This window comes from Lonchura striata, chromosome 21 (assembly GCF_050655825.1).
Source record: "Lonchura striata isolate lonStrDom1 chromosome 21, ASM5065582v1, whole genome shotgun sequence".
Lineage (NCBI taxonomy): Eukaryota > Metazoa > Chordata > Aves > Passeriformes > Estrildidae > Lonchura > Lonchura striata.
Window position 1 is genome coordinate 572,108 of NC_140723.1, and position 24,518 is coordinate 596,625.

The 24,518-nt window shown below is 61.8% G+C and overlaps 1 protein-coding gene across 9 annotated transcripts in view; it reads right to left on the reverse strand.

Moving 5' to 3' along the window:
- Positions 1–24,518, reverse strand: part of AGRN (agrin) — an 83,144-nt gene that overhangs the window by 9,636 nt on the left and 48,990 nt on the right. For 6 of the 9 annotated variants that reach the window (XM_085558634.1, XM_085558636.1, XM_085558633.1 and 3 more), the window contains 25 exons: positions 24,269–24,433; positions 22,931–23,074; positions 21,466–21,590; positions 21,101–21,206; positions 19,662–20,075; positions 19,254–19,388; positions 18,176–18,303; positions 17,324–17,438; positions 16,561–16,680; positions 14,700–15,302; positions 13,505–13,712; positions 12,621–12,836; positions 11,911–12,140; positions 11,230–11,364; positions 10,901–10,997; positions 10,163–10,327; positions 8,522–8,633; positions 6,435–6,446; positions 5,599–5,715; positions 4,208–4,397; positions 3,712–3,799; positions 3,130–3,153; positions 1,708–1,740; positions 870–1,094; positions 589–692 (listed from right to left, as the gene is read on the reverse strand). In XM_085558634.1, coding sequence (XP_085414760.1) covers positions 589–692; positions 870–1,094; positions 1,708–1,740; positions 3,130–3,153; positions 3,712–3,799; positions 4,208–4,397; positions 5,599–5,715; positions 6,435–6,446; positions 8,522–8,633; positions 10,163–10,327; positions 10,901–10,997; positions 11,230–11,364; positions 11,911–12,140; positions 12,621–12,836; positions 13,505–13,712; positions 14,700–15,302; positions 16,561–16,680; positions 17,324–17,438; positions 18,176–18,303; positions 19,254–19,388; positions 19,662–20,075; positions 21,101–21,206; positions 21,466–21,590; positions 22,931–23,074; positions 24,269–24,433 — 4,011 coding nt within the window. The remainder of the gene's footprint in view (positions 1–588; positions 693–869; positions 1,095–1,707; positions 1,741–3,129; positions 3,154–3,711; positions 3,800–4,207; positions 4,398–5,598; positions 5,716–6,434; positions 6,447–8,521; positions 8,634–10,162; positions 10,328–10,900; positions 10,998–11,229; positions 11,365–11,910; positions 12,141–12,620; positions 12,837–13,504; positions 13,713–14,699; positions 15,303–16,560; positions 16,681–17,323; positions 17,439–18,175; positions 18,304–19,253; positions 19,389–19,661; positions 20,076–21,100; positions 21,207–21,465; positions 21,591–22,930; positions 23,075–24,268; positions 24,434–24,518) is intronic. The other 3 variants (XM_085558635.1, XM_085558637.1, XM_085558638.1) reach the window with 3 other exon arrangements.

Genomic DNA, 24,518 nt, shown 5'->3' on the forward strand with positions numbered 1-24,518 from the left:
AGGGACAGGGACAGGGCAGGGACAGGGACAGAGCAGGGACAGGGACAGGGACAGGGCAGGGACAGGGACAGAGCAGGGACAGAGACAGGGACGGGGACAGAGCAGGGACAGGGACGGGGACAGGGCAGGGACAGGGACAGGGACGGGGACAGCTCCCCTGGAAATGACACGGGCTTAGCTGGGGACAGCTCACACAGACTGGGGACTGTCACACACAGCCTGGCCCCAGCACTGCCACGCTGGGACCTGTCCCTGTCCCTCCCTGGAATGGATTTCCCAGGGCAGCCGGCGCTGCCCCATCCCTGGGAGTGCCCCAGGCTGGGCTGGAGCACCTGGGGACACTGGGACGTGTCTGGAGGTGGCACTGGAGGGCACCAAGGTCCCTTCCAGCACCAGCTGGACTGGAATTCCCTCGGGGGACACGGTGCCATGGCAAAGACTGGCACTGCTCCCTCAGTGCCACCACCAGAGATGTTTGTAGGGATTTTCAGTGGTGCTGAAGGGAGGGAGGGACATCCCCAAAATCCACACCCCATTCCAGCTCCGAGCCCTGCTGAGGACACCGGGAATGTCCCTCCCTGCACTCACCCAGCCACAGCGCCCCGTCCGTGTCCAGCTGGGTGGCCCCGAGCGGAGAGGAGCCGGCGATGGGCGCTTCGTTGCCAACCTGCAGGGAGCCTTCCCTCTGCACCCTGCTCCCGGGGAGGGAGGAAGAGCAGGGATTCAGGAACAGCCCAGATGCAGATCCCAGTCCCGATCCCAATCCCAATCCAGCTCCTGCTCCAGATCCTGCTCCCAATCCCAATCCCAGTCTCAATCTCGATCCCAATCCCAGTCCCAATCCCGATCCCAATCCCCCTGGCGCTGACCTGGAGGCGCGGATGCGCACCCACTGGTTGGTGTTGACGGGCACGCTGGAGCGCAGGGTGACGCCCTTGGAGCCCAGGTCGTAGCTGAGCTGCACGCGCCCGTCCACGATGGCCAGGGCGATGTAGTCGGAGCGCTGCAGCCCCTTGCCGCTCCAGAGCAGCAGCCCCTGCGTCGCCTCCGTCCTGATGCTCAGCTCAAAGTGGTTGGACTGCAGCGCCTTCTCACTGCGGGCACAGCCGGGCAGCCCTGCAGCGCCTTCCTCCCCTCCTCCTCATCCTCCTCCCCTCCTCATCCTCCTCCTCATGCTCCCCTTCCTCCCCTCCTCCTCCTCCTCCTCCTCCTCCCCCCGAGCCAGCTGGGACAAACCCCCCGGCCTGTCCCCACCCGCTGGCCTGGAGGGTCTCCGGTTTTGGGATAACTCCATCCCACCGGGCAGCTCAGAGCTGGGATGGTCTCCATCCCGTTCCTGGAATTGGGATTCACCCATACAGTCTGTTCCCTAAAGCTGCCAGATGTTGGATAATCTCCATCCCATTCCTGGAATTGGGATTCACCCATACGGTCTGTGCCCTAAAGCTGCCAGATGTTGGATCATCTCCATCCCGTTCTGGGATTCACCCATGGTGGCCTCGGCTGTCCCTGCAGGGTCACTCGGGCTGGTGGCCCTTGGCTGTCCCTGCAGGGTCACTCACCCCGGGGCTGGTGGCCCTTTGCCAATCCCTCAGGGATAAAAAGCCGGGACAGGGACACAGAGGACACAGACATGCCGAGGGACAGGGACACGGGGACACGGCGAGGCACGGGCAGAGCGGGGACAGGCACAGCCTGGACACTCACCTGGGCTCTGAGGGGGAATCCGGCACCTCGGGACTTGGATGGGGAGAAAAGGGGAGCGAGCCATAAGCCAGGGGCAGCCAGGAGACCCTGCCTTCCTCCTCCTCCTCCTCCTCCTCCTCTGCTTTCCTTTTTCCTCCTCCTCTGCTTTCCTTTTTGCTTTCCTTTTTGCTTTCCTTTTTCCTTTCCTTTTTCCTTTCCTTTTTCCTTTCCTTTCCTTTCCTTTCCTTTCCTTTCCTTTCCTTTCCTTTCCTTTCCTTTCCTTTCCTTTCCTTTCCTTTCCTTTCCTTTCCTTTCCTTTCCTTTTTCCTTTTTCCTTTTTCCTTTTTCCTTTCCTCACCCTAGAGGAGGAAAAATCACTTTTATGGGCAGCCAAATGCAGCAGCGGGGTGTGGGAGAAGCTCCCTCGAAGGATGGGGCAGCACAGCCCAAACTGGCTGGGAAAAGGCTGGAAAAGGTCTGGGAAAAGGCTGAGAAAAAGCTGGAAAAGGGCTGGGAATGGTGACATTCCCTCTGCAGGGACAGGAGGCAGCAGGAATGTGGCTCAGGAAGGGGGCACAGGGACAACTGTGAGCTCACAGTGCTGGAGCTTAGCAGAACGGCTCAGAATAATCCTAGAATTCCTAAAAACCCCTTTCCAGCCCCTCCAAGTCTCCCAAGATTCCCTACAATCCCTTTCCAGCCCCTCCAAGTCTCCCAAGATTCCTACAATCCCTTTCCAGCCCCTCCCGGCGGCGTGGACATGCAGGTGACGGCTCCGCAGCCCCCCATGCGCAGGCACGGCTCAGCCCCACGGCCCTGAGGGCACCCATGAGGTGGGATGGGATGGGGTGGCGTGGGATCCCTCCAAATCCCCCAGATCCCCCCTTCCCACAGCAGGGAATTTTGGGATCCCTTTTAGGGCTTCCCTTCCACGCAGGACAGACCCACGGCAAATCTGAGTTGTGCAGGGATTGGGATTTCTCCCCGTCCTCCTGCCCTGAGCCTTTTCCTGACCCCTCAAACACACGGGAGATGTTTGGAGGGGTTCCCAGTGCCACATCCACGCTGGAAAATCGGGATCAGCACCCCGAGTTTCCATCTCCAACAGCCTCGGGCTGCTGCTGGAGCTGGAAACCGCAGGGGTTTCCTTCCCGGTGCTCATCCTCGTTAAAACCACGCTTGCAAACGCCCTGAAGCCATGCTGGGGTACAACAGCTGGCTGTGGCAGGGCTGGGACAACATCTGGATGTGGCACAGGGGACGCAGCTCCTGCCCAGCGCCACGAGCTGCCCTGGGCAGCCGAGCCTTCCTGCCCCCGGAATGGGAAGAGTTTTCCAGGGCTCCATCCCGAGGGGCCCCGGGGCTCCCCCAGCCCTGCCCTGAGCTGCCCCGGGGTTTGGGGTGACAATGGGGACGTGGTGAGGGTGGCGGGGCCGTACTCACGCTGGGATCTCATTGCTCAGGTGGCTTGGAAACAGAGAAACAGCGACGTTGAGAGGGGACAGAGACAGGGGTGGACAGACACAGACACAGAGGACAGACAGACACAAACAGGGACAGACACAGAGGACAGACAGACACAAACAGGGACAGACACCTGGGGAGGGACAGACAGACACAAACAGGGACAGACACAGAGGACAGACAGACACACAAACAGGGACAGACACAGAGGACAGACAGACACAAACAGGGACAGACACCTGGGGACGGACAGACAGACAACCAGGGAGGGACACACACCCATGGAATGACAGGCTTAGGCTTAGGATGATGGGAATCCATCCCTGAGATGATGGGAAGCCATCCCTGAGGTGGAACCCATCCCTAAGATGATGGGAACCCATCCCTGAGATGATGGGAGCCCATCCCTGCGGTGGAACCCATCCCTGAGGTGGATCCCATCCCTGAGATGATGGGAACCCATCCCTGAGATGATGGGAAGCCATCCCTGTGGTGGATCCCATCCCTGCGGTGGATCCCATCCCTGCGGTGGATCCCATCCCTGCGGAGCCGGGCCGGTACCTCCTGGTGACGGCGTTGTGGAACTCCAGGAACGTGCGGCCGTCGAAGGCCACGGCCTCGGTGTCCCCCGCTGCCTTCTCGATGATGGCTGCAGGGACATGAGAGATGGACACGGGGGAAAGGGGAGGTGGGAAAAGAGGGGCTGGGAAAGGCCGGGAGCTCCTGGGAGATGGGACAAACCCCCCTGAGCACCACCCCCGACAGGACAGTGGCACGGCCACACCTCCAACCTCCCATGGCCACCTCCAACCTCCCATGGCCACCTCCAACCTCCCATGGCCACCCCCAGCTCCCCATGGCCACCTCCACCTTTCCTGTGGCACCTCCAGGTTCCCATGGCCACCAGCACCCCCCTGGGCCACCTCCACCTTCCCCACAGCCACCTCCAAGCCCCCATGGCCCCCTCCAACCCCTTGTGTCACCTCCAATCCTCCATGGCCACCTCCAGCCCCTTGGACCACCCCCAGCTCCCCATGGCCACCCCGGTGGCACGCACCCTTCTCGCAGCGGGCGCCCGCGAAGCCGGCGTGGCAGGAGCACTGGTAGGTGGCCATGCTGGGCCGGCAGGCGCCGCCGGGCTGGCACGGGTTGGGCTCCTGGGTGCAGGGGTGCCCCCGGAACGGGACCACCTGCCGGGCCGCCTGCACGTGCTGCTCCCGCAGCACCGGCACGCCGTCCACCGAGACCTGCGGGGCGGCCGCGCCTCAGCCGGAGCCTCCCCCGGCACCGGGAATTCCAGCCCGGGCAGCGCCCCCGGCGCGGCCGGAGGGGTCCCGGGCACGGGGGGCCTGGGGGGGTCTCCAACCCAACCAGGATGGGGTCAACGGAGGGTCCTGCCTCACCCACCTCTGTCCCTGGGACACTGGGCAGTGTCCACGGGGACAGGAGAAGGTGGGATCCCATCCCTAGGATGGTGGGAATCCACCCCTAGGATGGGAAACCACTCCCGAGGTGGGAATATCCATCCCTGAGATCATGGGAACCCATCCCTGTGGTGGGAATGCACCCCTGAGGTGGGATCCCATCCCTAGGATGGTGGGAACCCATCCCTAGGATGGGAATCCACCCCCGAGGTGGGAATATCCATCCCTGAGATGATGGGAACCCATCCCTGTGGAAGGAATCCCTGAGGTGGGATCCCATCCCTAAGATGATGGGAATCTATTCCGAGCGTCCCCGAACTCCCCTTCTGTCCCCCACTGGTGCCACTGTTCCACCAGCAGGACAGCTCCCAGGTCCATCCCAGGACAGGTGGGACATTGGGCTGGCCAGCAGGACACTGGCCAGGCCAGCAGGACACTGGAGTGACCAGCAGGACTCCGGAGTGACCAGCAGGACGCTGGAGTGACCAGCAGGACGCTGGCCAGGCCAGCAGGACGCTGGAGTGACCAGCAGGACGCTGGAGTGACCAGCAGGACACTGGCCAGGCCAGCAGGACGCTGGAGTGACCAGCAGGACACTGGCCAGGCCAGCAGGACACTGGCCAGGCCAGCAGGACACTGGAGTGACCAGCAGGACTCCGGAGTGACCAGCAGGACATTGGAGTGACCAGCAGGACGCTGGAGTGACCAGCAGGACGCTGGCCAGGCCAGCAGGACGCTGGAGTGACCAGCAGGACGCTGGAGTGACCAGCAGGACACTGGCCAGGCCAGCAGGACGCTGGAGTGACCAGCAGGACACTGGCCAGGCCAGCAGGACACTGGAGTGACCAGCAGGACTCCGGAGTGACCAGCAGGACATTGGAGTGACCAGCAGGACGCTGGAGTGACCAGCAGGACGCTGGCCAGGTCAGCAGGACTCTGGAGTGACCAGCAGGACACTGGCCAGGCCAGCAGGACTGTGGAGTGACCAGCAGGACACTGGCCAGGCCAGCAGGATCTCACCCACCTTCTGCAGAGCCCCCTCGAAGCCACTGGAGACCGCGGCCGCCCGCGCCAGCCGGGAGAAGTCGGGGGCTCCCCCCAGGTAGAGCGGCTCCTTCAGGTTCAGCACCATGTGGGGCACCTGGGGACATCGAGGGACACGAGGGACACGGGGTCAGCTCCTCGTGCCCCTCCTCGTGGCGCTGCAGTTTGGGCTGCTCGAGGAGAATTGATTGGATTTGGTATTTTATTGATGGTTCTACGGATGGAGCCGCCAGGAAACCTCCTCATGCCGAGGGCGCCAGCTCCGCCTGGGAAAGGTTTTCCCTGGATTGAATTTTGGGGAGAGGCTCTTCCCACAGGCTCAGGCCTGAGGGGGGCTCTGCTTCGGGTGCCCCCCAGAATTGGGGTACCCAGAGCCTGCTGCTCAGTCCCAGCTCGTTCCAGCCCGGCTGCCCAGCCTGGAGGAGCAGGTTCAGCTTTTCTCCTGCTCCCCAGGGCTTGAGGAGGTTCTCCTGCAGCCCACGTGGTGGTTTTGGAGGAGGAGATCCCCTCCTTGCTGTCAGAGCCCCAGGATTCCCGGGAATTCTCCACGCTGGAGCCAGGGCCACAGCAAGGACGGGGTGACATGGATGGCCAGCTAATGTTCCGTGGGATTAACACAAAATAAAATGAGCAGATTGACTGAAATGGCCCCAAAAGAAAAGGTGACAAGTGGCTGGGGATGAAGGACAGGAGAAGGGATGAGGGGCTGGAAACTACAGGGATCCTAAATTGGACGGGGAAGATGAAAAACCCCAAAAGAGGAAGGAGGTGCCGATGGCAGATGAGATGGAGGCGGGGGTCCATACTTATCTGTACCTTACGGGATTTCTGGGATCCAGAAAACAAAGGGAAATCAGAGGGAGAGGGAAAAAAGAGAGAGAAAAGGGACATCAGTGGGCTGGCACCGCGAGGGGCAGGGCTGGCACGGCCCCGCTGCCACCGCGGCGCTGGCAGGAGGGTCGCTGCCCCCGGGGCACTGCCTGGCCCTCAGAGGGGACAGCCAGGGCAGGAAAATCCCGGAAAATCCCGGATTTTGGTCCTGAGGGTTTAGGGACGAGCCTTTCCTGCCTTCTCCTGGGAAGGAGGAGGGAAGGGATCCCGGGAATGCCCAGAGATGCCCGGGAATGCCCAGGGATGCCCAGGGATGCTCAGGAATGTCCGGGAATGCCCGGGAATGCCCAGGAATGCCCGGGAATGCCTGGGAATGCCCAGGAATGCCCGGGAATGCCCGGGAATGCCCAGGGATGCCCGGGAATGTCCAGGAATGCCCGGGAATGCCCGGGAATGCCCAGGAATGTCCGGGGATGCCCAGGAATGCCCAGGAATGCCCGGGAATGCCCAGGGATGCCCGGGAATGCCCGGGAATGCCCAGGGATGCCCGGGAATGTCCAGGGATGCCCGGGAATTCAGGGAGGGCTGCAGAATTCCCACCTGGGAGAGGAGCCGAGGAAGCCCTGAGGCAGCAGCAGGGCTGGGGCTGTCCTGCGCCCTGAGCTCCTCTGCCTGCTGGGGGCTCTTCAGGCTTAATTACAGGGGGGGAATTCCACAAATCCCGAATTTAAAGCCAGGAACTGAGAGATTCTACTGAAATCCAGAGTTTACAGCCCAGGAACTGAGAGATTCCACTCAAATCCAGAATTTAAAGGCAGGAACTGAGAAATCCCACTCAAATCCAGAGTTTAAAGGCAGGAACTGAGAAATTCCACTCAAATCCAGAGTTTAAAGGCAGGAACTGAGAAATTCCACTCAAATCCAGAGTTTAAAGGCAGGAACTGAGAAATTCCACTCAAATCCAGAGTTTAAAGGCAGGAACTGAGAAATTCCACTCAAATCCAGAGTTTACAGCCCAGGAACTGAGAAATTCCACTCAAATCCAGAATTTAAAGGCAGGAACTGGGAAATTCCACTTTTCCACCTTCAAACCGTTTCCACCTTCATCCCGCTTCCCCAGCTGTGAAGCCCAGGAGCCCGAGAGCTCCACTCCTCCCCGCTCCAGCCCAGGATTCCCATCGCAGGCCCAGGAATTCCCCTCGGAGCCGTTTCAATGCCGAGGCCCCGGTTCCCCGCGGGCGCTCGGGGTCCCGCTCACCGGGGACTCACCGGAGACTCACCCGGGACTCACCCGGGACTCACCCGGGACTCACCGGGGACTCACCGGGGTCTCACCGGGGTCCCGCTCAGCGGGGACTCACCGGGGACTCACCGGGGACTCACCCGGGACTCACCGGGGACTCACCCGGGACTCACCGGGGACTCACCGGGACTCACCGGAGACTCACCGGGACTCACCCGGGACTCACCGGGGACTCACCGGGGACTCACCCGGGACTCACCGGGGACTCACCGGGACTCACCGGAGACTCACCGGGACTCACCCGGGACTCACCGGGGTCTCACCGGGGACTCACCGGGGACTCACCCGGGACTCACCGGGGACTCACCGGGACTCACCGGGGACTCACCGGGGACTCACCGGGGACTCACCGGAGACTCACCGGGACTCACCGGGGACTCACCGGGACTCACCGGGGACTCACCCGGGACTGACCCGGGACTCACCCGGGACTCACCGGGGACTCACCGGGACTCACCGGGGTCTCACCGGGGTCTCACCCGGGACTCACCCGGGACTCACCGGGGTCTCACCGGGGACTCACCGGGGACTCACCCGGGACTCACCGGGACTCACCGGGGACTCACCCGGGACTCACCCAGGACTCACCGGGGACTCACCGGAGACTCACCGGGACTCACCGGGGACTCACCGGGACTCACCGGGGACTCACCCGGGACTGACCCGGGACTCACCGGGGACTCGCCGGGGACTCACCCGGGACTCACCCGGGACTCACCCGGGACTCACCCGGGACTCACCGGGGTCCCGCCGCTCACCGGGGACTCACCGGGGACTCGCCGCTCACGGCGGGGCTGCCGCCGACCCTCAGGACGCCCTTGCGGCCGCTGCGCTCCAGCCGGACGCTGACCCACGTGTCCAGCGGCACCGGCTCCCTGCTCCTGGGGAGGGAAAGGGTTAAATCCCCCGGCCCGTCGAAAGCCCGCTCATAAACCTCAAAAGTCATAAAAACCTTAAATCCATTTAAACTCCATTAAAAATCCTTAAAATCTGTAAAAACCTTTAAATCCATTGAAAAATTCATTAAAAATCCTTAAAATCCATAAAAACCTTGAAATCCATTTAAAAAAACCATTAAAAATCCTCAAAAGCCATAAAAACATTAAAATCCATTAAAACTCCATTAAAAATCCTTAAAATCCATAAAAACCTTAAAACAAATTTAAAAATCCATTAAAAATCCTTAAAATCCATAAAAATCTTAAAATCCATTAAAAAATCCATTAAAAATCCATTAAAAACCTCAAAATAGTAAAAAAATCCATTAAAAAAATCTTAAAATCTGGAAAAAATCCATAAAAACCCCTTAAAATCTGCTTTAAAAATCCATTAAAAATCCTTAAAATCCTTAAAAATCTTAAAATCCATTTAAAAATGCATTAAAAAATCAATTCAAAAATCCATTTAAAAATCCTTTAAAAACCTAAAAATAGTAAAAAAAGTCCATTAAAAATCCATTTTAAAAACATCTTAAAATCTGAAAAAAATCCATATAAACCCCTTAAAATCCATTTAAAATCCATAAAAACTGCAGCCTCGCTCAGCTGAGTGACACGGGACGGTCCCAGTGCCACCGGTGCCCTCACCTGGGCACGGCCAGAGTGCCACCGGTGCCACCTGAGTGCCACCAGTGTCACCAGCACCCTCACCTGGGCACGGCCAGAGTGCCAGTGGTGCCACCTGAGTGCCACCAATGCCACCAGCCCCCTCACCTGGGCACGGCCAGAGTGCCGGCAGTGCCACCTGAGTGCCACCGGTGCCACCAGTGCCACCGGTGCCCTCACCTGGGCACGGCCAGAGTGCCAGTGGTGCCACCTGAGTGCCACCGGTGCCACCAGTGCCACCGGTGCCCTCACCTGGGCACGGCCAGAGTGCCAGTGGTGCCACCTGAGTGCCACCGGTGCCACCAGTGCCACCAGCACCCTCACCTGGGCACGGCCAGAGTGCCAGCGGTGCCACCTGAGTGCCACCGATGCCACCAGCACCCTCACCTGGGCATGGCCAGAGTGCCGGCAGTGCCACCTGAGTACCAGCTGTGCCCTCACCTGAGCAGTGCTGGCAGTGCCAGCGGCGCCGGGGTCTCACCTGAGCAGGGCGGGCCCCTTGCCCAGGTCGAAGCGGAACTCCAGGTGCCTGCGGCTCAGTGCCAGCTGTGCCAGCTGTGCCCTCACCTGAGCAGTGCTGGCAGTGCCACCTGAGTGCCAGCTGTGCCCTCACCTGAGCAGTGCTGGCAGTGCCAGCTGTGCCAGCGGTGCCAGCGGCGCCGGGGTCTCACCTGAGCAGGGCGGGCCCCTTGCCCAGGTCGAAGCAGAACTCCAGGTGCCCATGGCTCAGTGCCAGCTGTGCCCTCACCTGAGCAGTGCTGGCAGTGCCAGCTGTGCCAGCGGTGCCAGCGGTGCCGGGGTCTCACCTGAGCAGGGCGGGCCCCTTGCCCAGGTCGAAGCGGAACTCCAGGTGCCCGCCGTGCAGTGCCAGGCTGACGAAGTCGCCGCCGCCGTCGCTCCTCTGCCCGTTGTACAGGATCAGCCCCTGTGGGCGCCGCGCCAGCAGCACCAGCTCCAGCGACATCCGATCGCTGCGAGGGGATCGATTATTGGCTATCGATCGGGGGCACTGGCTATTGCTTAGTGATTATTGCTCCTTCATTAGTGATTAGGGGTTATTGCTTATTGGTTAGGGGTTATTGGTTACTGGTTAGAGATTAGGGGTTATTGATTAGTGATTATTGGTTACTGGTTAGTGATTATTGGCTATTAGTTAGTGATTATTGGCTATTGATTAGTGATTAGGGGTTATTAAGTATTGGTTTTTGATTAGTGATTACTGGTCTCTCTGTCCCTTGTCCTTCCATCCCTCCGCCCCTGTCCCTCTGTCCCTGTGTCCCTCTGTCCCTTCATCCCTTGTCCCTCTGCCCCTCCACCCCTGTCCCCGTGTCCCTTGTCCCTCCGTCCTGTCCCCCTGTCCCCATGTCCCTCTGTCCCTCCGTCGTGTCCTCGTGTCCCTTGTCCCTCTGTCCCTCCGTCCTGTCCCCCTGTCCCTTGTCCCTCTGTCCCCCCACCCCTGTCCCCGTGTCCCTGTGTCTCTCTGCCCCTCCGTCCCGTGTCCCTTGTCCCTCCGTCGTGTCCCCGTGTCCCCGTCCCTGACTCACGGCAGGCCGGGCACGAAGCTCTGCAGCCCCGGGAGCTCCAGGTAGGAGGAGCCGCTGAACTGGGGCAGGAAGGGCACGGCCGGGTCCTGCTCCGACGCTGGGCACACAGCGGGACACGGGCACCCTCAGGGACACCGTGTCCCCAGGCACGGGGGGACAGCGGGGAGGGGACAGGGGGTGGGGATGGCAGGGAGGGGACAGGGGGTGGGGACAGTGGGGTGGGGACAGCGGGGTGGGGACAGCCAGGTGGGGACAGCCAGGTGGGGACAGCCAGGTGGGGACACAATGGGGTCATCCAGGAGGGGACAGGGGGTGGGACAGCGTCGCACCTTGCTGGCACAGGTCCCCGTGGCGGCCCAGGGGACAGGCGCACAGGAACCGCCCCCCGGGCAGCACCTGGCAGGTGGCAGAGCCGTGGCACGGCGAGGGCTCGCACGGGTTCCGCTCCAGGGCGCACGTGGGGCCTGCGGGCACAGGCAGCTGGCACCAACCCCCGCGGCCACGCTGGCCCCGCGGGCACCAACAGCGACCCCAGAAACTCCCTCAGAACCCCCCAGAGGGGTGAAAACCCCACCGTGCCCATCACTGTACCCCAAAAACCCCACCGTGCCCATTCCAAACCCCAAAAACCCCACAGTACCCACCCAGTACCCCAAAAACCCCACAATGCCCACCCCAAACCACAAAACCCCTCAGTGCCAACCCCAAACCCCAAAAACCCCACAGTGCCCATTCCAAACCACAAAACCCCACAGTGCCCACCCCAAACCCCAAAAACCCCACTGTGCCCATCCCAAACACCAAAAACTCCACAGAACCCACCCAGTACCCCAAAAACCCCACAATGCCCACCCCAAACCACAAAACCCCACAGTGCCCACCCCAAACCCCAAAAACCCCACAGTGCCCACCCCAAACCACAAAACCCCACAGTGCCAAACCCCAAACACCCCGTAGTGCCCACCCCAACCCCTGTGCCACCCCAAACGCCCGCGGTGCCCGCCCCGTACCCGCGTACGCCTCGGGGCACTGGCACTGGAAGGCGTCGGCGTCCCGGGGCCGGCAGGTGCCCCCGTGGTGGCAGGGGTTGGGCTGGCACGGCTCGGTGCCGCACTCGCCCACGGCGCTGCTGTAGAGGACGTCGGCGGCGCCGGGGCGCAGCTCGTGCCCGCGGTTGTTGATGCTCAGCGCCCGCACGCAGCCCCGCAGCCCGCCCGCGACGCCCGTGCGCTCCAGTGCCCTGGGGACAGTGCCACAGGATGGCACCGTGACGGGCTGCCAGGCTGCCAGGCTGCCAGGCTGCCACGGTGCCATGGTGCCAGGCTGCCACAGTGCCAGGCTGCCACGGTGCCACAGTGCCATGGTGCCAGGCTGCCACGGTGCCAGTCATGGGGCAGTGCCACCCTTACAGTGCCACGTGCACAGGGGCAGGGCATGCTCAAGGGCAGTGCCACCCTCATGGGGATAGTGCCACATTTACAGTGTCCCCCTCATAGGGACAGTGCCCCCCTCATGGGGACAGTGCCCCCCTCATGGGGACAGGGCCACCCTTACAGTGCCACCCTCATGGGGACAGTGCCCCCCTCATGGGGACAGTGCCACCCTCATGGGGACAGTGCCACCCTTACAGTGCCACTTTTGCGGGGACAGTGCCAACCTTCCCGGTGCCCGTGCCCCCTCCCGGTCCCCGTGCCCCCGGCACTCCCCGTGCCGCACTCACAGCGCCCTGTGCTCCTCGGGCACTCCGCCGATGAAGAGCTCGGTGTCCAGGTTGAGCCCGTCGGTGCCCGGGGGGCTGTGCCCGCTCACGGGGGGCTCCCCGTCCACGGCCAGCGTGCCCGTGCGCCGGTTGCGCGTCACCAGCAGCCGGTGCCAGCGGCCCGGCTCCACCGGCACGCGGCTGGTGACGGTGCCCGTGCCGGAGCCCGTGTCGAACCTGCGGGGAGCTGCCTCAGTCAGTGACCCCGGGGTGCCAGCCGGGCCGTGCCAGGCGGGACCGCGAGCGGCTGGGGAGCCCTCCCTCCTTGTCTCCCTCGCTCCTTCCTCCTCTTCCCCGCTCCTTCCTCCTCCCCCTCCTCCTCTTCCTCTCTCCTTCTCCCCCTCCTCCTCTCCCTCCTGGGATGCCAGTTCCCGTCCTGGGGCTCACCTGAGCTCAGTACTGCACCCACCCCCCCAAAGAAATAATAAATCCCAACTTTTGTCCCCTTTGAGGCTTTCTGGGATAACAATTCCCATCCTGGGCCCCACCTGAGCTCAGTACCGCACCCACCCCCCCAAAACAAGAATAAATCCCGACTTTTGTCCCCTTTGATGCCTCCTGGGATGCCAATTCCTGTCCTGGGGCTCACCTGAGCTCAGTATCACACCCACCCCCCCAAACAAGAATAAATCCCGACTTTTGTCCCCTTTGAGGCTTTCTGGGATACCAATTCCTGTCCTGGGGCTCACCTGAGCTCAGTTCCGCACCCACCCCCCAAAACAAGAATAAATCCTGACTTTTGTCCCCTTTGATGCCTCCTGGGATGCCAGTTCCCGTCCTGGGCCCCGCCGGAGCTCAGTTCCGCACCCCCCGGGCAGTGTGGCCGTGCCGCCGGCCGCGCTCACCGCAGCTGCACGAGCCCGCCGCGCAGCGCCAGCGCGATGAAGTCCTTGCCGTGGCGCTGCGCGTTGTAGAGCAGCAGCCCCGCGGGCTCCAGCGCGCGGAACTGCAGCGCCACGCGCAGCGTGTGGTACGCCCGCAGCGTCCGCAGCGCCAGCACCGAGCCGCCCCCGAAGCGCGGCACGAAGGGCGCGGGCACGGCCGGCAGCGCGGCTGCGGAGAGACGGGCAGGACGGGGACGGGGCAGAATGGGGATGGGGGAGGATGGGGATGGGGGAGGATGGGGGAAAACAGGGGAGAATGGGAATGGGGAATGGGGGAAAACGGGGGAGAATGGGAATGGGGGAAAATGGGAATGGGGGAGAAATGGGAATGGGGGAGAATGGGGGAAAATGGGGAATGGGGGAGAAATGGAGAATGGGGGAGAATGGGAATGGGGAATGGGGGAAAACAGGGGAGAATGGGAATGGGAGAAAATGGGGAATGGGGGAAAATGGGGAATGGGGGAGAATGGGGGAAAATGGGGAATGGGGGAGAATGGGGAATGGGGGAGAATGGGGGAAAATGGGGAATGGGGGAATAGGGGAAAATGGGGAATGGGGGAAAATGGGGGAATGGGGGAAAATGGGGGAATGGGGGAGAAAGGGAATGGGGGAGAATGGGGGAAAATGGGGAATGGGGGAGAATGGGGGGGAAAGAATGGGGAGAGAATGGGGGAAGAGATGGGGAAGAAAGGGGAAAGAGATGGGGGAAACAGGAGAGAAACAGGAGAGAAACAGGAGAGAAACAGGAGAGAAACAGGGGAGAAGTGGGGGAGAAACGGGGGAGAAATTGGAAGAAATGGGGGAAAAATGGGGGGGAGTATGGGGGAAAGAATGGGGGGATGGGGGAGAAAGGGGGGCATTACTGATTAATTTTTTTAGCAGTTTACTGGGTTTTTTTAGCAGTTTACTGATTTTTTTTTTACCAGTTTGGCGATTATTTTTTAGCAGTTCTGTGGGTTTTTTTTAGCCATTTACTGCTTTTTTTTCTCCCTTTACTGATTTTTTTTAGCAGTTTAGCCCTTTTTCAGCTCTTTGCCATCTCTGGCAGTGCCCCGGCCCCACCTGGCACTGGGGTGGCGGTACCCCCCTACCCACACCATAGGGTGACACCCGTTTTTAGGCTCCCAGCCCGGGGGTTTTTGGCAGCAGCGCTTACATTTCTCGCAGGTGGCGCCTGCCGTGCCCGCGGGGCAGCTGCAGGTGAAGCCGTGCCCGTCGTCCCGGCAGGTGCCGCCGTGCCGGCACGGCTGCGACGCGCAGGGCGGCGGGGCGGGCGCCGTGCCCGGCGGCTGCGCGGTGGGCAGCGCGGCACGGCTGCTGCTGGCGGTGCCCGCGGGGCTCCTGGCGGTGCCCGCGGGGCTCCTGGCGGTGCCGGTGGTGCCTGCGGGGCTCCTGGCGGTGCCCGCGGGGCTCCTGGCGGTGCCGGCGGTGCCCGCGGGGCTCCTGGCGGTGCCCGCGGGGCTCCTGGCGGTGCCGGCGGTGCCCGCGGGGCTCCTGGTGGTGCCCACAGGGCTCCTGGCGGTGCTGGCGGTGCCCGCGGGGCTCCTGGCGGTGCTGGCGGGCTCACCGGGGCTGCCCACGGTGCCCGTGGGCCGGCCAGGGTGGCCGGCAGTGCCCACAGTGCCCACGGGCTCGCCGGGGCTGCCCACGGGCTGGCCCAGCACTGCGGTGGCCGCGGGCACCCTACGGGCGCTGCCCGGCGCCGCGGTGGTGCCCGTGGTGGTGGTGACGGTGGTGGTGACGAGCCGGGGGAGCCAGTCTGGAACACAGCGGGGGTTTGGGTCAGCTGGGGTTGGGGTTTGGGTCAGCTGGGATTGGGGTTTGGGTCAGCTGGGGTTGGGGTTTGGGTCAGCTGGGATTGGGGTCAGTTGTGGGTTAGCTTTAGGGTTAGGTGTGGGTTAGCTTTAGGGTTAGGTGTGGGTCAGGTTTAGGGTCAGGTATGGATTAGGTTTAGGGTCAGGTGTGGGTTAGGTGTGGGGTCAGGTGTGGGTTAGCTTTAGGGTCAGGTATGAGCTAGGTTTAGGGTCAGGTGTGGGTTAGGTTTAGGGTTAGCTTTAGGGTTAGGTGTGGGTTAGCTTTAGGGTTAGGTGTAAGTTAGGTGTGGGTCAGGTTTAGGGTCAGGTGTGGGTTAGGTTTAGGGTCAGGTATGAGCTAGGTTTAGGGTTAGGTGTGAGTTAGGTGTGGGTCAGGTTTAGGGTCAGGTGTGGGTTAGGTTTAGGGTCAAGTATGAGCTAGGTTTAGGGTTAGGTGTGGGTTAGGTGTGGGTCAGGTTTAGGGTTAGGTGTGGGTTAGCTTTAGGGTTAGGTTTAGGGTTAGCTTTAGGGTTAGGTGTGGGTTAGCTTTAGGGTCAGGTATGAGCTAGGTTTAGGGTCAGGTGTGGGTTAGGTTTAGGGTCAGGTATGAGCTAGGTTTAGGGTTAGGTGTGGGTTAGGTTTAGGGTTAGCTATGGGCTGGTTTTAGGGTTTGGGTTGGGGTCAGGTGTGGGTGATGAGAGGAGCAGCCGGGGTGGTCACGGAGGAGGGATTTGCAGTCTAAGAGGCCTCAAAGCAGACCCAGTTTGGGTTTTTTGGGATATGGCAGCGGGGCCATGCAAAGTAGACACACTTTGGGGTTTTTTGGGATATGGCAGCAGGGCCATGCAAAGCAGACCCAGTCTGGGTTTTTTGGGATATGGCAGCGGGGCCATGCAAAGCAGACCCAATCTGGGGATTTTTGGGATATGGCAGCGGGGCTGTGCCTGTGCCAGGCCTCAAAGCAAACACAAGTTGGGGTTTCCTGCTTTGCCCAGGGCGTGGGGAGCCCCTGGAATGGATTTCCCAGACCCCTGGAAGTGCCCAAGCCCCCTCTGGAATTCCCTGCCCACCTCCAGATCCCTTCCAGGTCCCTCCCAACCCCAAATTCCCAAATTCCACCGTTGCTCCTGACCCACCCGGGAAGTTCTGAAGGGTTGGGCAGGAGCAGCAGAGCCCTGCTGGCATTCTTCCCCCCAGCCCAAAAATCCACGGTTTGGGGCTCACCGAAATCCATGAACTTGATGTGCTCCTGCTGGGGCTTCTTCACCAGGATGGTTTTTCTCCTGGACGCTCGGAGCTGCTTCAGCAGAGCCCCCTGGATGTCAGCGGCCGTGTGGGACGTGGCTGGGGCAGGAGGGAAGCAGCAGTGAGGATCCCAACAGGAATTCCCTTCCCAATTCCCTCCTTTCCCAGGGAAATAATCCTCCTTCCCCAAGGAAAAGAATCCTCCTTTCCCAAGGAAGTAATCCTTTCCAAGAAAAATAATCGTCCTTTACAAGAAAAAGAATCTTCCTTTCCAAGAAAAATAGTTCTCCTTTCCAAGGAAAAGAATCTTCCTTTTCCAAGGAAAATAATTCTCATTTCCCAAGGAAATAACTCTCCTTTCCCAAGGAAAATAATCCCTCAGTTCCAAAGGAAAATAAACTTCCATTCCCAAGGAAAAGAACCCTTCCTTCCCAGGGAAATTATCTGCCTTTCCAAGGAAAATAATCTTTCCTTTCCCAAGGAAAATAAACTTCCATTCCCAAGGAAAATAAACTTCCATTCCCAAGGAAAATAATCCCCCTTTCCCAAGGAAAATAACTCTCATTTCCCAAGGAAAATAAACTTCCTTTGCCATGGAAATCCCTCCCAGCTGCGCTCACATGGAAATTCTGCAGGATCAAAGTCCCAACCCCTCTGAATTTTGGGATGGCTCTTCCCTCCTCCTCCCCAGGGATTCCCGGCCAGAATTCCCGCTGGGAATGCCCGGGGAACCCGGCCCTACCTGGGTCGAAGTGGGCCTCCACGATGACCCTGACGGCGCTGCTCTGGCCCAGGTCCCGCACGCGGACGCTCCGGAAATCCCTCCTGACCTCGGAGCCTCGGAACAGCTCGTCCAGCTGGGGGCAGGAAAGGGTTAACAGGAGATCCGGGCACGGGATCCCGCCAGGAGAGATCCGGGATGGGAATTGCCAGGAGAGATCCAGGCTGGGAATTGCCAGGGAGGGATCCAGGCTGGGAATTGCCAGGAAAGGATCCAGGCTGGGAATTGCCAGGAGGGATCCAGGCTGGGATTTGCCAGGGAAGGATCCAGGCTGGAATTTGCTGCCCAGCCTTGGCACGGTGACAGGGAGGGGACAGGGATGTTCTGTGACAATTCCAGCTGCTCTTTAGGAGAAGAACAGGATCCATAAATGAAGTGGGACAGGGATGTTCTGTGACAATTCCAGCTGCTCTTTAGGAGAAGAACAGGACCCATAAATGAAGTGGGACAGGGATGGGCTGGGACAATTCCAGCTGTTCTTTAGGAGAAGAACAGGATCCATAAATGAAGTGGGACAGGGATGGGCTGGGACAATTCCAGCTGTTCTTTGGGAGAAGAACAGGATCCATAAATGAAGTGGGACAGGGATGTTCTGGGACAATTCCAGCTGCTCTTTAGGAGAAGAACAGGATCCATACACGACCGGGCCAGGGAGCCATGGTCCATTTGTGACCACTCTGGCCATGCCCACGGTGGATCCGTGGAGGGGATCCCTTTGCCGAAGCCCAGCTTTGTCCTGTCCCCCGCGGGGCAGCTCTCGGGGCACGGGCAGGGTCCCTCGTGCCAGGTGCCAGGGTCCCTCACAGGGCTCACCGCGCTCTCGATGCTCCGCGCCGTCTCCCCGAAGAGCTCGGATTTGGGGTCGGCCATCTCCGGGGTGTAGAACAGCTCCTGGCCCTCCACCTCCTCCAGGATCAGCACTCCTTGGAACACCTTGGTGGCTGCGGGGGGAGGAACACAGGACAAGGCGGTGAGCGGGGCAGGGGCGGCGAGGGAGCGCCGGAGCCCCTGGGCAGGGGGGATGGCGGCGTGGGGGTAGTGCCAGTGCCGGGTTAGTCGGGATGGGACGGGCGCAGCCATGGAGGATTAGTGCTGGAGCGGATGGCAAGGACCAGGCTGGAGATGGCAGCTTTTACCAGACGGGTTCCTGCGAGCTCCGGCGCGGAGAGCAGCGCCCCTGCACCGCTGGGTGACAAGAGAGACACGTTAGAGAGGGCACGGGGCACCCGCGGGCACGGGGGGCCGGGGGACGCCTGGCACCGGGCCACCGCGGCCCTGCCAAACCCGCCGGGAGCTGCACCGGGAGTGCCAGGGCTGGAGCCTGCCCTGTGATGCCGAGGGTGGAGAATCCTGCTGTGGGAGCCTCTCAGGAGGCTCCTTTGCCTTTGCCTTTTCCATTTCCTTCTCCCTTTTCCCTTTTCCTTCTCCCTTTTCCTTTCCATTTTCTGCCCCCTTCTCCTTTTTCCCTTTTCCTTTCCCTTTTGCCTTTTCCTTCTCCCTTTTCCTTTCCCTTCTCCCTTTCTCTCTCCCATTCTGGTTTCTTTTTCCCTCTCCTTTTCCCTTTCCCCTTTCCCTCTCTCTTTCTCTTTTCCCTTTCCCCTTTTCCCTTTCCCCTTTCCCTCTCTCTTTCTCTTTTCCCTTTCCCCTTTCCCCTTTTCCTTCCCCTTTCTCTCTCCCGTTCCATTTTCATTTTCCTGTGTCCTCCCACCTGGAGAGATCCCAAATTCCTGACCCCAAAGGGACTCCAAAGCTTCCCAAACCAGCCCCAAACCCACCTGGGGTGTTCTGTGTCATCCTCCCTGAGGGATCCCAAACGCCCAGCCCCATACCCACCGGGGCAGTGCCCCACGCCCAGCCCCATGCCCAGACCCACGCCCAGCCCCACACCCACCGGGGCAGTTGCTGCCGTCGCTGTCGGCCGCCGCGGTTCTGCCGTCGGAGCAGCACCCCAGGGCGCTGTTGTAGCACGTGGCCCTCTCGATGGCAGCCGTGGGTGGCACCTGGGCCTCGTCCGGCTCCTCCTCACCTGGGGACAGCCGGGACAGCCAGCGGTGACACCGCTGTGTGTCACCCACTCCAGGGGACAGCCAGCAGTGACACTGCTCTGTCACTGGGGACAGCTGGGGACAGCCAGCGGTGGCACCGCTGCATGCCACCCACTCTGCTTGCGGTGACACTCAGGGTGGGGGGGCTGAAACCACCAGGGGACACGCGGTGCCCAGGGGACACTCGGTGCCCTGGGGACACTCGGTGCCCTGGGGACACTCAGGTGGCACGCAGAGCCCGGGGTGGCACTCACCGGCTGATCCCGCCCCGCTGGCCTCCTGGTCACCGCTGGTGCCCATGTCCAGGTCCCCGCTGCCCTCGGCGCTGCCAGACTCACCGGAGCCGGGCTGGCCGGAGCCGGGCTGGCCGGAGCCGGGCTGGCCGGTGGCCGCGGTGGCCGGCAGGTGGGCGGTGGCCGCGGTGGCCGGCGGGCGGGCGGTGGCCCTGTGCGCCCCGTGGGTGACCCAGGGCGCGGTGGCCGGCCGGGCCGTCGTGGTCGCGCGCCGCGTGGAGGGGTGGCCGCGCTCCGGGGGCTCGGCCGGCGGCGAGCCGGTGGCCACCGGGGCCCGCGGGGTGGCCCGAGGGGGCGCGGGCAGCAGCAGCCGGTCCGGGGCCAGCGTGGGCAGCGGCGTGGGGGGCACCGGGGGGCTCGAGGGGCTGACGGGCTCTGGGGAGCAGCACAGGGCACAGGTGAGGAGGGTGGCACCGGGAGGGTGACAAAGACAGGGGAGAGGGACAGGGACCAGGGAGGGGGGACAGGGACCAGGGAGAGGGACCAGGGAGAGGGACAGGGACCAGGGAGGGGGGACAGGGACCAGGGAGGAGGGACAGGGACCAGGAGGGGGGACAGGGAGAGGGGACAGGGACCAGGGAGAGGGACAGGGACCAGGGAGAGGGCACAGGGACCAGGGAGAGGGCACAGGGACCAGGGAGAGGGGACAGGGACCAGGGAGGGGGGACAGGGACCAGGAAGAGGGCACAGGGACCAGGGAGAGGGACAGGGACCAGGGAGAGGGGACAGGGAGAGGGGACAGGAACCAGGGAGAGGGGACAGGGACCAGGGAGAGGGGACAGGGACCAGGGAGAGGGCACAGGGACCAGGGAGAGGGCACAGGGACCAGGGAGAGGGACAGGGACCAGGGAGAGGGGACAGGGAGAGGGGACAGGAACCAGGGAGAGGGGACAGGGACCAGGGAGAGGGGACAGGGAGAGGGGACAAGAACCAGGGAGAGGGGACAGGGACCAGGGAGAGGGGACAGGGAGAGGGACAGGGACCAGGGAAAGGGGACAGGGACCAGGGAGGGGGGACAGGGACCAGGGAGGGGGACAGGGACCAGGGAGAGGGACAGGGACCAGGGAGAGGGGACAGGGACCAGGGAGAGGGGACAGGGACCAGCGAGAGGGGACAGGGACCAGGGAGAGGGGACAGGGACCAGCGAGAGGGGACAGGGGATGTCCCAGGGGTGGCAGGGCCAGCCTCGGGACACGGGGCTGGCACTGCCATGGGGACATTCAGTGGCACTGCCAGGGGTGGCACTCACCGTGGCACTGCCCTGGGGACACTGAGTGTCCTTCCCAGGGGTGGCACTCACCCTGGCACTCCTAGGGGACACTGAGTGTCCTTCCCAGGGGTGGCACTCACCCTGGCACTCCCAGGGGACACTGAGTGTCCTTCCCAGGGGTGGCACTCACCCTGGCACTGCCCCACGTGCTTGACCGTGATGTGCTGGCCCTGCCTGCAGGCGATGGTCCGCAGCTGGCACTGGTCCCCGTAGGTGACACCGTCAGAGCCACACACCTGGGGACACAGGGACAGCAGAGCTGTGCCTTGGGGCCTCCCAGGGTGACACTGGTGCCACACTCCCAACGCTGGCAGCGTTTCTGGGGGGCTCCTCTGGGGCACTGAGGCACCCAGGGGCCATCTGTGACCCGCGTGTCCCCCCTCCCTGTGCTCTGTCCCCCCTCCCCGGGCTCTGTCACCCCTCCCTGGGCTCTGTCACCATTCCCCAGTCCCTGTCCCCCCTCCCCGGTCCCTGTCCCCCCGGGGGTCCCCAAACCTTGGTGGCATTGCCCTCGGGGCACAGCGGGGACGGGCACTCGCAGTGGGCGCGGCCGTTCAGCTCCACGCACGAGGCGCCGAAATCGCAGCTCAGCTCCTGGCAGGAGCGGGGGGCCGAGGGGTCTGGGGAAGAGGGGGAGGCAGGGAAATGCCAGTCAGAAATCCCAGCCAGGGCAATCCCAGCCAGGGAAATCCCAGTTAGACAGGGAAATCCAAATCCCAGTCAGGGAAATCCCAGTTAGACAGGGAAATCAAAATCCCAGTTATGGAAATCCCAGTTAGGGAAATCCCAGTCAGGGAGAAAATCCCAAACAGACAGGAGCCAAAATCCCAGAGACAGGAGGCAAAATGCCAAATACACAGGAGCCAAAATCCCAAATACATGGGAGCCAAAATCCCAGTTAGGCAAGAGCCAAAACCCAGTTATTCAGAAATCAAACCCCCAGTAAACAAGACCCAAAACCCCAAATAAACAAGCCCCAGACCCAAAACAAGCAGGACCCAAAACCCCAAATATGTCGGACCCAAAACCCCAAATAAGCAGGACCCAAAACCTAAATAAACAAGCCCAAACCACAAATAAAAACAAGCCCCCAAACCACAAACAAGTAGAACCTGAAACCCCAAATAAACACAACCCAAACCCCAAACAAAACCCAAACCCCAAACAAACAAGCCCCAAGCCCCAAAGCCCCAAAGCCCCAAAGCCCCAAATAAACAGGACCCAAACCCTCAAAAACCAGGACCCAAACCCCCAAAAAACCAGCCCCCAACCCCAGACAAACCAGCCCCCAACCCCAGACAAACCAGCCCCCAACCCCAAACAAACCCCAAACCCCAAAAAAACAGCCCCAAACCCCAGACAAACCAGCCCCAAACCCCAAACAAACCCCAAACCCCAAACAAACCAGCCCCAAACCCCAAACAAACCCCAAACCCCAAACAAACCAGCCCCAAACCCCAAAAAAACAGCCCCAAACCCCAGACAAACCAGCCCCAAACCCCAAACAAACCAGCCCCAAACCCCAAACAAACCAGCCCCAAACCCCAAAGCCCCCAACCCCAAACAAACCAGCCCCAAACCCCAAAAAACCAGCCCCAAACCCCAGACAAACCAGACCCAAACCCCGAACAAACCCCAAACCCCAAACAAACCAGCCCCCAACCCCAAAGCCCCCAGCCCCAGCCCAGCCAGCCCCAAACCCCAAAAAACCAGCCCCAAACCCCAGACAAACCAGCCCCAAACCCCAAACCAGTCCCAAACCCCAAACAAACCAGCCCCAAACCCCAGACAAACCAGCCCCAAACCCCAAAAAACCAGCCCCAAACCCCAGACAAACCAGCCCCAAACCCCAAACCAGCCCCAAACCCCAAAAAACAAACCCCAAACCCCAAACAAACCCCCAACCCCAAAGCCCCCAGCCCCAGCCCAGGCAGCCCCCCACCCACCGCGCAGCGCTCACCGGGCTGGCAGCCGGCGCTGCCCGGGCTGCTGCCCGCGGGGCACCGCGAGCACTTCATGCCCGAGATGCCCGGGCGGCACGAGCACAGCCCCGACATCTGCTCGCAGTCGTCCCGCACCGAGCCCGCGGGGTCGCAGCCGCACGCTGCGGCGGGAGGCGCAGTCGTGGGGAATGGGGAAAATGGGGAGAACAGAGTTATGGGGGAAAATGGGGGAAACAGAGTTATGGGGGGAAATGGGGAAAATGGGGAAAATAGAGTTATGGGGGGGAAAATGGGGAAAACAGAGTTATGGGGGAAAATGGGGAAAATGGGGAGAACAGAGTTATGGGGAATGGGGAAAATGGGGAAAACAGAGTTATGGGGGGGAAAATGGGGAAAACAGAGTTATGGGGGGAAAATGGGGAAAACAGAGTTATGGGGGGAAATGGGGAAAACAGAGTTATGGGGAATGGGGAAAATGGGGAGAAACAGAGTTATGGGGGGGGGAAATGGGGGAAAATACAGTTATGGGGTGGGAAAATGGGAAAACCCCATTATAGGGTGGGAAAGGGGAAGGGGGGTGGTGATGTGCCACCCCTGTCACTCAGGGAAGTGTCCCACCCCTGCCCCACCCTCGGTAGTGTCCCCTCACTGTCCCTGTCCCTCAGGGGTGTCTCCTCACTGTCCTTGTTGCTGTCCCTCAGGGGTGTCCCCTTGCTGTCCCTGTCCCTCATGGGGTGTGTCCCTGTGTCCCCTCACTGTCCCTGTCCCTCAGGGGTGTCTCCTCACTGTCCTTGTTGCTGTCACTCAGGGGGTGTGTGTCCCTTTGTCCCCTCACTGTCCCTCTCACTCAGGGGTGTCCCCTTGCTGTCCTTGTTGCTGTCCCTCAGGGGTGTCCCTAGTTGTCCCTGTCCCTGTCACCCAGGGGACGCATCCCTGGCTGTCCCTGTCCCCAGGGGATGTGTCCCATCACTGTCCCTGGCTGTCCCTGTCCCCGGGGGACGTGTCCGTGTCCCTGTCCCTGGGGGATGTGTCCCATCACTGTCCCTGGCTGTCCCTGTCCCCAGGGGATGTGTCCCATCGCTGTCCCTGGCTGTCCCTGTCCCCGGGGGACGTGTCCGTGTCCCTGTCATCCAGGGGATGTGTCCCTGGCTGTCCCTGTCCCCAGGGGATGTGTCCCATCGCTGTCCCTGTCCCCAGGGGACGTGTCCCATCACTGTCCCTGGCTGTCCCTGTCCCCGGGGGATGTGTCCCATCACTGTCCCTGGCTGTCCCTGTCCCCGGGGGACGTGTCCCTGTCCCTGTCCCTGGCTGTCCCTGTCCCCGGGGGACGTGTCGTGTCCCCGGGCGCCACTCACGCGTGCAGCCGCTGCGGCCGTCGGTGACGATGCCGCGGAAGTTCCAGAAGCCGGGCTCGCAGCGGTCGCAGCGCAGGCCGCCCACGCCGGGCTTGCAGGAGCACTGCCCCGAGCCCGGCTCGCACGAGCGCCCGTACGAGCCGTGGGGGTTGCACTGGCACGAGCCTGCGGGGACACCCGTGTCACCCCGGTGCCACCCAGTGCCACCCGCTGCCCCCTCCACCAGCCCCAGGGCTTGCAGGACCCCTGC